At 43.3% G+C, this 14,108-nt stretch overlaps 1 protein-coding gene across 11 annotated transcripts in view; it reads left to right on the top strand.

Moving 5' to 3' along the window:
• The window catches only part of LOC110531054 (V-type proton ATPase subunit H), an 81,625-nt gene extending 67,887 nt beyond the window's left edge, over positions 1-13,738 (top strand). For 7 of the 11 annotated variants that reach the window (XR_016482723.1, XR_016482722.1, XM_090183025.1 and 4 more), the window contains one exon: positions 11,894-13,738. Coding sequence is in view for 9 of the 11 variants with exons in the window: in XM_090183025.1 (XP_090039151.1) it covers positions 11,894-11,963 (70 nt within the window). In the remaining 2 variants the exon portion in view is untranslated. Of the gene's footprint in view, positions 1-11,839 lie in introns of all 11 variants that reach the window. The other 4 variants (XM_090183024.1, XM_090183019.1, XM_090183017.1 and 1 more) reach the window with 1 other exon arrangement.
• Positions 13,739-14,108: the final 370 nt, after the last annotated feature.

The following is a 14,108-nucleotide window of genomic DNA, read 5'->3' as shown; positions in this document are numbered from 1 at the left end:
TATTACTACTGCTGCTACTATTACTGTTACTACTATTACTACTACTGTTACTACTATTACTACTGCTGCTACTATTACTACTGCTGCTACTACTATTACTACTGCTGCTACTACTATTACTACTGCTGCTACTGCTACTACTACTGCTACTACTGCTGCTACTGCTAATACTACTACTACTACTACTATTACTACTGCTACTGCTACTACTACTATTACTACTATTACTACTGCTACTACTACTATTACTACTACTATTACTACTGCTGCTACTACTATTACTACTGCTGCTACTGCTACTACTACTATTACTACTACTATTACTACTGCTGCTACTGCTACTACTACTATTACTACTATTACTACTGCTGCTACTACTATTACTACTGCTGCTACTGCTACTACTACTATTACTACTACTATTACTACTGCTGCTACTGCTACTACTACTATTACTACTATTACTACTACTATTACTACTGCTGCTACTGCTACTACTACTGCTACTACTACTATTACTACTGCTACTACTACTATTACTACTGCTACTACTACTACTATTACTACTACTATTACTACTGCTGCTACTACTGCTGCTACTACTATTACTACTGATGCCACTACTATTTCTACTACTGCTACTACTATTACTAATAGTACTGCTGCTACTACTATTACTACTACTACTACTACTGCTGCTACTACTATTACTACTACTACTACTGCGGCTACTACTATTACTACTACTACTGCTGCTACTACTATTACTATTGCTACTGCTGCGACTACTATTACTGTTACTACTACTACTACTGCTACTACTACTACTACTGCTACTACTGCTGATATTACTATTACTACTGCTGCTACTACTATTACTATTACTACTGCTGCTACTACTACTATTACTACTATTGCTGCTACTACTATTACTACTAATGCTACTACTATTACTACTACTACTATTACTACTACTACTACTGCTGCTATTACTTCTATTAATACTACTACTATTACTACTGCTGCTATTACTACTATTACTACTACTATTACTATTACTGCTGCTGCTACTACTATTACTGCTACTACTATTACTGCTACTATTACTACTGCTGCTACTATTACTACTACTACTATTACTACTGCTGCTACTTCTATTGCTACTACTACTATTACCACTAATACTATTACCACTAATACTATTACCACTACCACTACTACTATTGCTACTACTACTATTGCTACTACTACTATTGCCACTACTACTATTACCACTACTACTATTACTACTACTACTATTACTACTGCTGCTACTACTATTACTGCTGCTACTACTATTGCTATTACTACTGCTGCGACTACTATTACTGTTACTACTGCTACTACTGCTGATATTACTATTACTACTGCTGATATTACTATTACTACTGCTGCTACTACTATTACTATTACTACTGCTGCTACTACTACTTTTACTACTATTACTACTACTGCTGCTACTACTATTACTACTAATGCTACTACTATTACTACTACTACTATTACTACTACTACTACTGCTGCTATTACTTCTATTAATACTACTACTATTATTACTACTACTATTACTACTGCTGCTATTACTGCTATTACTACTACTATTACTATTACTACTGCTGCTACTACTATTACTGCTACTACTATTACTGCTACTATTACTACTGCTGCTACTATTACTACTACTACTATTACTACTGATGCTACTTCTATTGCTACTACTACTATTACCACTAATACTATTACCACTAATACTATTACCACTACCACTACTACTATTGCTACTACTACTATTGCTACTACTACTATTGCCACTACTACTATTACCACTACTACTATTACTACTACTACTATTACTACTGCTGCTACTACTATTACTGCTGCTACTACTATTACTACTGCTACTATTACTACTATTACTACTACTGCTATTACTACTGCTGCTACTATTACCACTACTATTACTACTACTGCTACTACTACTGCTGCTACTATTACTACTGCTGCTCCTGCTATTGCTATTACTACTATTACCACTACTACTACTATTACCACTACTACTACTATTACCACTACTACTACTATTACTACTACTATTACCACTACTACTACTATTACTATTACTACTACTATTACCACTACTACTACTGTTACTACTATTACTACTACTATTACTGCTACTACCGCTACTATTACTACTGCTGCTATTACTATTACTACTACTATTACCACTACTACTATTACCACTACTACTACTAGTACTATTACTGTTACCACTACTACTACTATTACCACTACTACTATTACTACTACTATTACTGCTACTACCACTACTACTACTATTACTATTACTACTACTATTACCACTATTACTACTATTACCACTATTACTACTATTACCACTACTACTACTATTACTATCACTATTACCACTACTACTACTATTACCACTACTACTACTATTACCACTACTACTACTATTACTATTACTACTACTATTACCACTACTACTACTATTACCACTACTACTACTATTACTACTACTATTACTGCTACTACCACTACTATTACTACTGCTGCTATTACTATTGCTACTATTACTATTACTACTACTACTATTACTACTACTATTACCACTACTACTATTACCACTACTACTACTATTACCACTACTACTACTATTACCACTACTACTACTATTACTATTACTGCTACTACCACTGCTACTACTATTACTATTACTACTACTATTACCACTACTATTACCACTACTACTACTATTACTACTGCTACTACTACTGCTGCTATTACTATTACTACTATTACTATTACTACTACTACTACTACTATAACTACTACTATTACCACTACTATTACCACTACTACTACTATTACCACTACTACTACTATTACTACTACTATTACTGCTACTACTACTACTACTACTGTTACTATTACTACTACTATTACTACTGCTGCTACTACTACTACCACTACTATTACTACTGCTGCTACTATTACTGTTACTACTATTACTACTACTGTTACTACTATTACTACTGCTGCTACTACTATTACTACTGCTGCTACTACTATTACTACTGCTGCTACTACTATTACTACTGCTGCTACTGCTACTACTACTGCTACTACTGCTGCTACTGCTAATACTACTACTACTACTACTATTACTACTGCTACTGCTACTACTACTGCTACTACTACTATTACTACTACTATTACTACTGCTGCTACTACTATTACTACTGCTGCTACTGCTACTACTACTATTACTACTACTATTACTACTGCTGCTACTGCTACTACTACTATTACTACTATTACTACTGCTGCTACTACTATTACTACTGCTGCTACTGCTACTACTACTATTACTACTGCTGCTACTGCTACTACTACTATTACTACTATTACTACTACTATTACTACTGCTGCTACTGCTACTACTACTGCTACTACTACTATTACTACTGCTACTACTACTATTACTACTGCTACTACTACTATTACTACTACTATTACTACTACTATTACTACTGTTACTGCTGCTACTACTATTACTGCTACTACGACTGCTGCTGCTGCTACTACTAGTACTTACTAGTATTTTACTAACCACTAACCCCCACACCCACATCAAGGTTTGGGGGAGCCTTTTGGACCTAGACTTGGCGCTCCGGTACCTGTCTACACAACGTTGTGTAGACCTTACAGTGAAATGCTTACTTACGAGCCCCTAACCAACAATGCAGTTGAAAGAAATACGGATAAGAATAAGAAATAAAAGTGACAAGTAATTAAAGAGCAGCAGTAAAATAACAATGGCGAGACTGTACCGGTACAGAGGGGGGGTGAGGGGGGGTGCAAATAGTCTGGGTAGCCATTTGATTAGCTGTTCAGGAGTCTTATGGCTTGGGGGTAGAAGCTGTTTAGAAGCCTCTTGGACCTAGACTTGGCCCTCCGGTACCGCTTACCATGTGGTAGCAGAGAGAACAGTCTATGACTAGGGTGGCTTTGAAAATTTGTCCTTAAATGTTTAGGGCCTTCTTCTGATACCGACTGGTATAGAGGTCCTGGATGGCAGGAAGCCTGGCCCCAGTGATGCACTGGGCCGTTCGCACTACCCTCTGTAGTGCCTTGCGGTCGGAGCCCGAGAAGTTGCCACACCTGGCAGTGATACAACCAGTCAGGATGCTCTCGATGGTGCAGCTGTAGAACCTTTTGACGATCTGAGGACCCATGCCAAATCTTTTTAGTTTCCTGCGGGGGAATAGGCTTTGTCGTGCCCTCTTCACAACTGTCTTGGTGTGCTTGGACCATGTTAGTTTGTTGGTGATGTGGACACCAAGGAAGCTCTCAACCTGCTCCACTACAGCCCCGTTGATGAGAATGGGGGTGTGCTCAGTCCACAATCATCTCCTTTGTCTTGATCACGTTGAGGGAGAGGTTGTCCTGGCACCACATGGCCAGGTCTCTGACCTCCTCTCTATAGATTGTCTCGTCATTGTCGGTGATCATGCCTACCATTGTTGTGCCATTTTCAAACTTAATGTTGGTGTCGTGCCTGGCCGTGCAGTCATGAATGAGCAGGGAGTACAGGAGAGGACTGAGCACGCACTTCTGAGGGGCCCCTGTGTTGAGGATCATATTCACTCAGGGGGTTGAATACTTATCTAATCAAGATATGTGTTGTTGTTTTTTGATGTCTTTTTTTATTTATTTTTTATTATATTTTTTTACAAATGTCAGGATTTTTCTTCAACTTTGACAGAGTATTTTGTGTAGATTGTTGACAAAAAAATACAAATCCATTTAATCCCAGCTTGTAACGCAACCAAATGTGGAAAAAGTCTAGGGGTGTGAATACTGTCTGCACTGTAACTAAAGGCATTGTACAGTAGTAGAAATATTAGAATGAGCTACATTGAGAATCCAGTATTTAAATACACAGTACAAACCCCATGGTACAATGGATAGAATTGCAGGAATTTAGCTTCCTTATCCAAGTCCAGAATATAAATCTATATCTTTGTGAATGGTGTGTATAGACATTATTTGAACATGTCGTCTCATTTAAAACATGGAGGGACTAGATACAAAGTGATTTCATTTCTAAATGGTAGAACATATATTTAGAAAAAATACCCTCAAACAAAGGTGACATTCTGGAATTTCGCCTCATATATGAAACATTTGATCTCAAATAAAAATGCAGTATAGAACCAAATTAAAAGTTTTAGCTTCACTGTCCAAATAAATACATACACTCCCCTATGTCAACACTAGTCTTAGTGATGATGTTAGGTTGTATGAGTTGATATAAGGTTTTAGTGTGTTTGGTAGTGGTATGGCTCTGCTGCTGGTTTTATTAGGGTGTAAGGCTTCAGTGTGGTAGTGGGTTGATATGTCTCTGCTGCTGAAACAGAGAATTATGAATGTCTTTAGGAATGTTTCAGAGCTCAAAGTATAGACATCCTCTGTGTTAGGGTCTTCAGGTTTAATATTCTCTTCTTCCTCTGTCTGTTAGGAAAAGCCTCAGCATCTCTAGGCTGCTGCTTTGTCTGATTGACTGAATGGCTATTGACTCACTGTACAGACTTCTGTCTGTCTCATAGGAAACGTGGTCTTGTACACAATACTGCAGGGAGGGGAGGGCAAGGCGGTGGAGGAGAGGGGAGGTGGAGATGGGGGAGAGTGAGGAGGAGAGGGAAGTGGGGAGAGGGGAGACGGGAGGGGGAGAGCGGAGAGGAGGATGATGGAGGAAATGCTATGGCGAAGAAGAGGGCAGGAAGAGGAGGCTGCCACTTTATCCATTCCATTCACTGATTGTACACCTGGTTTCACAGATCTAAATTAGTTTCTGATTTAAACAGAAATAACTCAAACCAGCAGTCGGAGTTGTTCTTCCTTGGTCTGTCTGCAGCACTGACTGTACAGGGCATTCGGAAAGTATTCAGACCCCAGGACTTTTTCCACAGTTTGTTACATTACAACCACATTCTAAAATGTATTAAATTAAATGCTTTCCTCGTCAATCTACTCACAATGCCCCATAATGACGAAATGTTTGCAAATGTATTGAAAATAAAAAACGACACCTTATTTACATAAGTATTCAGACAATTTGCTATGAGACTCGAAATTGAGCTCAGATGTAACCTGTTTCCATTGATCATCCTTGAGATGTTTCTACAAATTGATTGGAGTCCACCTGTGATAAATTCAATTGATTGTACATGATTTGGAAAGGCACACACTTGTCTATATAAGGTCTCACAGTTGACAGTACATGTCAGAGCAAAAACCAAGCCATGAGGTGGAAGGAATTGTCCTTAGAGCTCCGAGACAGGATTGTGTCGAGGCACAGATCTGGGGAAGGGTACCAACAAATGTCTGCAGCATTGAAGGTCCTCAAGAACACAGTGGCCTCCATCATTCTTAAATGGAAGAAGTGTGGCTCCAAGACTCTTCCTAGAGCTGGCCGCCCGGCCAAACTGAGTAATCGAGGGAGAAGGGCCTTGGTCTGGGATGTAACCAAGAACCCAATGGTCACTCTGACAGAACTCCAGAGTTCCTCTGTGGATATGGTTGTCCTTCTGGAAGGTTTTACTCCAAGGATCAGGCCTTTATGGTAGAGTGGCCAGACGGAAACCACTCCTCAGTAAAAGGCACATGACAACTGGCTTGGTATTTGCCAAAAGCTACCTAAAGGACTCAGACCATGAGAAACAAGTTTCTCTGGTCTGATGAAACCAAGATTGAACTCTTTTGCCTGAATACCAAGCGTCCCTTCTGGAGGAAACATGGCAGCACCCCTACGGTGGGGCGTGGTGGTGGCATCATCATGCTGTGGGGATGTTTTTCAGCGGCAGGGACTGGGAGACTAGTTAGGATCGAGGGAAAGATGAATGGAGCAAAGTACACAGAGATCCTTGATTTAAAAACCTGCTCCAGAGCGCTCAGAACCTCAGACTGGGGTCGATGGTTTACCTTCCAACATTACAACGACCTTAAGCACACAGCCAAGACAACACAGGAGTGGCTTCGGGACAAGTCTTTGAATGTCCAGTTTACATTTACAATGACAGCTTACCAAAAGGAAAAAAGGCCTCCTGCGGGGACAGGGGATTAAAAATAAATTTAATAGAAATATAGGACAAAACACCCATCACGACAAGAGAGACAACACTAAACTAAAATGGCAGCAGTTTTACGGGCGTCTAACCAATTGTGCTATTACGTGGGGGGGTTTCCCGTTATTTGTAACTTATTTTGTACATGTTTCTGCCACCGAATTTTACTGCAAAAAAAGAGCTTCTGGATATCAGGACAACGATCAGTCACCTCGGATTAGACAAATATTTTTTCTTCAACAAGCAGGATGCACAGGATGTACTTCAGACACCCGACAAAGCCAATATCCCCTTCATTGGTAATAGAAAGAGAGGCAGGTACAGAGGACACAGAGCAGGATGCCTCGTCCAGACCCGCAGAAGGAAAGCTGCCGTTACCGTCAATACTACTCTCCAACGTGTAATCAGTGGACAATAAACTAGACGAGGTACGATCACGAATATCCTACCAACGGGACATCAAACTGTAATATCCTGTGTTTCACGGAATCATGGCTGAATGACAACATGGATATGGACACGCTGCACCGGCAAGATAGAACAGTACACTCCGGTAAGACGAGGGGAGGGGGGGGGGGGGGGGGGGAGGTGGTGGTCTGTGCATATTTGTAAACAACAGCTGGTGCACGAAATCTAAGGAAGTCTCTACATTTTGCTCGCCTGAAGTAGAGTATATTGTGATAAATTGCAGACCACACTACTTGCCTAGAGAGTTTTCAGCTATACTTTTCGTGGCTGTTTATTTACCACCACAGACAGATGCTGGCACTAAGACCGCACTCAGTCAGCTGTGTAAGGAAATAAACAAACAGGAAACCACTCACCCAGAGGTGGCGCTCCTAGTGGCCGGAGACTTTAATGCAGGGAAACTTAAATCAGTTCTACCTAATTTCCATCAACATGTTAAATGTGCAACCAGAGGGAAATCATTTTAGATCACCTGTACTCCACACACAGAGACGTGTACAAAGCTCTCCCTCGCCCTCCATTTGGTAAATCCGACCACAACTCTATCCTCCTGATTCCTGCTTACAAGCAAAAATTAAAGCAGGAAGCACCAGTGACTCGGTCTATAAAAAATGGTCAGATGAAGCAGATGCTAAACCACAGTACTGTTTTGCTATCACAGACTGGAACATGTTCCGGGATTCTTCCGATGACATTGAGGAGTACACCACATCAGTCACTGGCTTTATCAATAAGTGCATTGAGGACGTCGTCCCCACAGTGACTGTACGTACATACCCCAACCAGAAGCCATGGATTACAGGCAACATTCGCACTGAGCTAAAGGGTAAAGCTGCCAATTCCAAGGTGCGGGACTCTAACCCGGAAGCTTACAAGAAATCCCACTATGCCATGCGACGATCCATCAAACAGGCAAAGCGTCAATACAGGGCTAAGATTGAATCATACTACACCGGCTCCGACGCTCGTCTTATGTGGCAGCGCGTGCAAACTATTACAGACTACAAAGGGAAGCACAGCCGCGAGCTTCCCAGTGACACAAGCCTACCAGATGAGCTAAATCACTTCTATGCTCGCTTTGAGGCAAGCAACACTGAGGCATGCATGAGAGCATCAGCTGTTCCCGACAACTGTGTGATCACGCTCTCCGTAGCCGACGTGAGTAAGACCTTTAAACAGGTCAACATACACAAGGCTGCGAGGCCAGACGGATTACCAGGACGTGTGCTCCAGGCATGTGCTGACCAACTGGCAGGTGTCTTCACTGACATCTTCAACTTGTCCCTGATTGAGTCTGTAATACCAACATGTTTCAAGCAGACCACCATAGTACCTGTGCCCAATAACACAAAGGCTACCTGCCTAAATGACTACAGACCCGTAGCACTCACGTTGGTAGCCATGAAGTGCTTTGAAAGGCTGGTAATGGCTCACATCAACACCATTATCCCAGGAACCCTAGACCCACTCCAATTTGCATACCGCCCAAACAGATTAACAGATGATGCAATCTCTATTGCACTCCACACTGCCCTTTCCCACCTGGACAAAGGAACACCTATGTGAGAATGCTGTTCATTGACTACAGCTCAGCGTTCAACACCATATTCCCCTCAAAGCTCACCACTAAGATAAGGAACCTGGGACTAAACACCTCCCTCTGCAACTGGATCCTGGACTTCCTGACAGGCCGCCCCCAGGTGGTGAGGGTAGGTAGCAACACATCTGCCACGCTGATCCTCATCACTGGAGCTCCCCAGGGGTGCTTGCTCAGTCCCCTCCTGTACTCCCTGTTCACCCATGACTGCATGGCCAGTCATGAGTCCAACACCATCATTAAGTTTGCAGATGACACAACAGTGTCAGTAGGTCTTATCACCGACAACAACGAGACAGCCTATAGGGAGGAGGTCAGAGACCTGGCCGGGTGGTGCCAGAATAACAACCTATCCCTCAACGTAACCAAGACTAAGGAGATGATTGTGGACTACAGGAAAAGGACGACCATTCTCATCAACGGGGATGTAGTGGAGCAGGTTGAGAGCTTCAAATTCCTTGGTGTCCACATCACCAACAAACTAGAATGGTCCAAACACACCAAGACAGTCGTGAAGAGGGCACGACAAAGCCTATTCCCCCTCAGGAAACTAAAATGGTTTGGCATGGGTCCTGAGATCCTCAAAATGTTCTACAGCTGCAACATCGAGAACATCCTGACCGGTTGCATCACTGCCTGGTACGGCAATTGCTCGGCCTCCGACCGCAAGGCACTTCAGAGGGTAGTGCGTACGGCCCAGTACATCACTGGGGCAAAGCTGCCTGCTATCCAGGACCTCTACACCAGGCGGTGTCAGAGGAAGGCCCTAAAACTTGTCAAAGACCCCAGCCACCCCAGTCATAGACTTTTCTCTTTACTACCGCATGGCAAGCGGTACCGGAGTGCCAGGTCTAGGACAGAAAGGCTTCTCAACAGTTTTTACCTCAAAGCCATAAGACTCCTGAACAGGTGAATGATTACCCGGACTATTTGCATTGTGTGTGTGTGTGTGTGTGTGTGTGTCGTCCCCCCCCAAACCTCTCTTTTACGCTGCTGCTACTCTCTGTTTATCATATATGCATAGTCACTTTAACTATACATCCATGTACATACTACCTCAATTGGCCCGACCAACCAGTGCTCCCGTACATTGGCTAACCGGGCTATCTGCATTGTGTCCCACCACCCACCAACCCCTCTTTTTACGCTGCTGCTACTCTCTGTTTATCATATATGCATCGTCACTTTAACCATACCTACATGTACATACTACCTCAATAAGCCTGACTAACAGGTGTCTGTATATAGCCTTGCTACTCTTATTTCAAATGTATTTTTACTGTTTTATTTCTTTACTTACCTACACACACACACACACACCTTTTTTTCGCACTGTTGGTTAGAGCCTGTAAGTAAGCATTTCACCTGTTGTATTCGGCGCACGTGACAAATACACTTTGATTTGTTTTGCTGGCCCTTCTGTTTGCCACTGTTCTTCCTCACTTCATCTAACCTGACCTCTACCCCAAAGTGCTCACTCCTCCCCAACTCAAGGCTGTCATCGTTATTGATACCAGGCTGTGTCTCTTCTCCTCCTAGAGGATCCCGGAATGCTAACAATAACATCTGACAATGTAAACGTTTTACATGACCCTCTCTCCCTCAGTAACATACCATGACACAATGTAAACGTTATACATTACCCTCTCTCCCTCAGTGACCTACCCTGAAATAATGTAAACGTTATACATTACCCTCTCTCCCTCAGTGACATTGTTGGTTTCCAAGATCTCCACCCAACACATTCCAAAGCATCTGTCTTTCCACAGAAAACCATTAACTTCTGACATAAAACCTAGTCTCTTTCTCTCCTTATATTCTATGCTTCTGATCTATCATGTCTTTAATATCTCAATGTTTAAAGTTTACCCCGAATCCAACACTAGGTAAAGCCCCGCCTTATCTCAGCTCACTGGTCACCATAGCAGCACACACCCGTAGCACGCGCTCCAGCAGGTATATCTCACTGGTCGTCCCCAAAGCCAACTCCTCCTTTGGCTGCCTTTCCTTCCAGTTCTCTGCTGCCAATGACTGGAACAAATTGCAGAAATCACTGAAGCTGGAGACTTATATCTCTCTCACTAACTTTAAGCATCAGCTGTCAGAGCAGTTTACAGATCACTGCACCTGTACACAGCCCATCTGTAAATAGCCCACCCAGCTACCTCATCCCTATATTGTTGTTTATCTATTTATTTGCTTCTTTGCACCCCAGTACCTCTACTTGTACATTCATCTTCTGCACATCTATCACTCTAGTGTTTAAATTAATAAGCCACTATGGCCTATGTATTGCCTTACCGCTATGATCTTACTTCATTTGCACACACTGTATATAGACTTTTCTATTTTGTTATTGACTGTATGTTTGTTTATTCCATGTGTAACACTGTGTTGTTGTTTATGTCGCACTGCTTTGCTTTATCTTGGCCAGGTCTCAGTTGTAAATGAGAACTAGTTCTCAAGTGGCCTACTTGGTTAAATAAAGGTGAAATAATAATTTTAAAAAAAAAGGAATTTAAATGTCATGTTTTTGTTCCGTTTAGAATGCCTTATTGATTGACCTCTGCCCTCTCCTCTCCAGGGAGTACCTGGAAGCTACATTGTGTGTGATTGAACGTTCTCCTGTCCTCTGCAGGGAGTACCTGGGGAAGCAGCTTCAGTCATCTGACCAGCAGCAGCAACAGGCTGTGGCCGTTAGGACCTGAACTCTAACCCCTGACAACCGGCCATGGCCGCCAGAAGCTGAACTCTTAACCCCTGAACCCTGTATGAAACCTATTCTGGTCTGGGTCATACAGACATGTAGTTGGCTGACTGTGTGTGTTACTGGCTGACTGTGTGTGTTACTGGCTGACTGTGTGTGTTACTGGCTGACTGTGTGTGTTACTGGCTGACTGTGTGTTACTGGCTGACTGTGTGTCCTCTGGTCTCCTCTCCTTTTCTCTGGTCTCCTCTCCTTTTCTCTGGTCTCGTCTCCTTTTCTCTGGTCTCGTCTCCTCTGGTCTCGTCTCCTCTGGTCTCGTCTCCTCTGGTCTCGTCTCCTCTGGTTTCGTCTCCTCTGGTCTCCTCTCCTCCTCTCCTCTGGTCTGTTCTCCTCTTCTCCTCTGGTCTCCTCTCCTCTGGTCTGTTCTCCTCTTCTCCTCTGGTCTCTTCTCCTCAGGTCTCTTCTCCTCTGGTCTCCTCTTCTCTGGTCGCCTCTTCTCTGGTCGCCTCTTCTCCTCTCCTCCTCTGGTCTGTTCTCCTCTTCTCCTCTGGTCTCTCCTCTCCTCCTCTCCTCTGGTCTCTTCTCCTCTGGTCTCTTCTCCTCTGGTCTCTTCCTTCTCTGGTCTCTTTCTTCTCCTCTGGTCTCTTTCTTCTCCTCTGGTCTCCTCTTCTCCTCTGGTCTCTTTCTTTCCTCTGGTCTCCTCTTCTCCGCTGGTCTCTTCTCCTCTGGTCTCCTCTCCTCCTCTCCTCTGGTCTCCTCTCCTCCTCTCCTCTGGTCTCTTTCTTCTCCTTTGGTCTCTTTCTTCTCCTTTGGTCTCTTTCTTCTCCTTTGGTCTCTTTCTTCTCCTCTGGTCTCTTCTCCTCTGGTCTCTTCTCCTCTGGTCTCTTCTCCTCTGGTCTCCTCTCCTCCTCTCCTCTGGTCTCCTCTCCTCTGGTCTCCTCTCCTCTGGTCTCCTCTCCTCTGGTCTCTTTCTTCTCCTCTGGTCTCTTTCTTCTCCTCTGGTCTCTTTCTTCTCCTCTGGTCTCCTCTTCTCCTCTGGTCTCTTTCTTTCCTCTGGTCTCCTCTTCTCCTCTGGTCTCTTCTCCTCTGGTCTCCTCTCCTCCTCTCCTCTGGTCTCCTCTCCTCCTCTCCTCTGGTCTCTTTCTTCTCCTTTGGTCTCTTTCTTCTCCTCTGGTCTCTTCTACTCTGGTCTCCTCTCCTCCTCTCCTCTGGTCTCCTCTCCTCTGGTCTCTTTCTTCTCCTCTGTCTCTTCTCCTCTCCTCTGGTCTCTTCTCCTCTCCTCTGGTCTCTTCTCCTCTGGTCTCCTCTCCTCCTCTCCTCTGGTCTCCTCTCCTCTGGTCTCTTTCTTCTCCTCTGGTCTCTTCTCTTCTCCTCTGGTCTCTTTCTTCTCCTCTGGTCTCTTCTCCTCTCCTCTGGTCTCTTCTCCTCTCCTCTGGTCTCTTCTCCTCTCCTCTGGTCTCTTCTCCTCTCCTCTGGTCTCTTCTCCTCTCCTCTGGTCTCTTCTCCTCTCCTCTGGTCTCTTCTCCTCTCCTCTGGTCTCTTCTCCTCTCCTCTGGTCTCTTCTCCTCTCCTCTGGTCTCCTCTTCTCCTCTGGTCTCTTCTCCTCTCCTCTGGTCTCTTCTCCTCTCCTCTGGTCTCTTCTCCTCTGGTCTCTTTCTTCTCCTCTGGTCTCCTCCTCTCCTCTGGTCTTGATGTTGGGATAAATGTAAAAGTGATAAAGTTACTTATGTGTTAAACATGAGTATGCATTCCAATAAAGTGTAATCTAGAAGGTAATCTAGAAGGTCTGGTTGGCTCTGTTTCTTTACTGGTTCTGTTTGTTGACTGCAGGCATGGCTCATTTACAGTTAAAATACATTATTTTATGAAGTGTCTTGGTTAGTTTAAGATGTGTATATACATCTATAGGCCATTGAAACCTGAAGGTCCTCAACATTCTGTCAAACATTGGATGACTGGGAAGGCATCCCCATGGCAACCTCAGCTGTGTGTGTGGTTAACACCGTCTATCGGAAACAGTCGGTGAAGAGCGTCTACAAGAAAATCCCCGCTGAACAGAAACGGACCACATCTGGGAGTAAACCTATACGAGTCTGAAACAGACATTACAACTCACGCCCATGCAGGAGACCTGAAAGCAGGTGAC

Source organism: Oncorhynchus mykiss, chromosome 8 (assembly GCF_057628025.1).
Source record: "Oncorhynchus mykiss isolate SJ-2025 chromosome 8, ASM5762802v1, whole genome shotgun sequence".
Taxonomy (NCBI): Eukaryota; Metazoa; Chordata; class Actinopteri; order Salmoniformes; family Salmonidae; genus Oncorhynchus; species Oncorhynchus mykiss.
The sequence above is the reverse complement of the archived record's forward strand: the minus strand, read 5'-3'. Positions and strand labels throughout refer to the sequence as shown.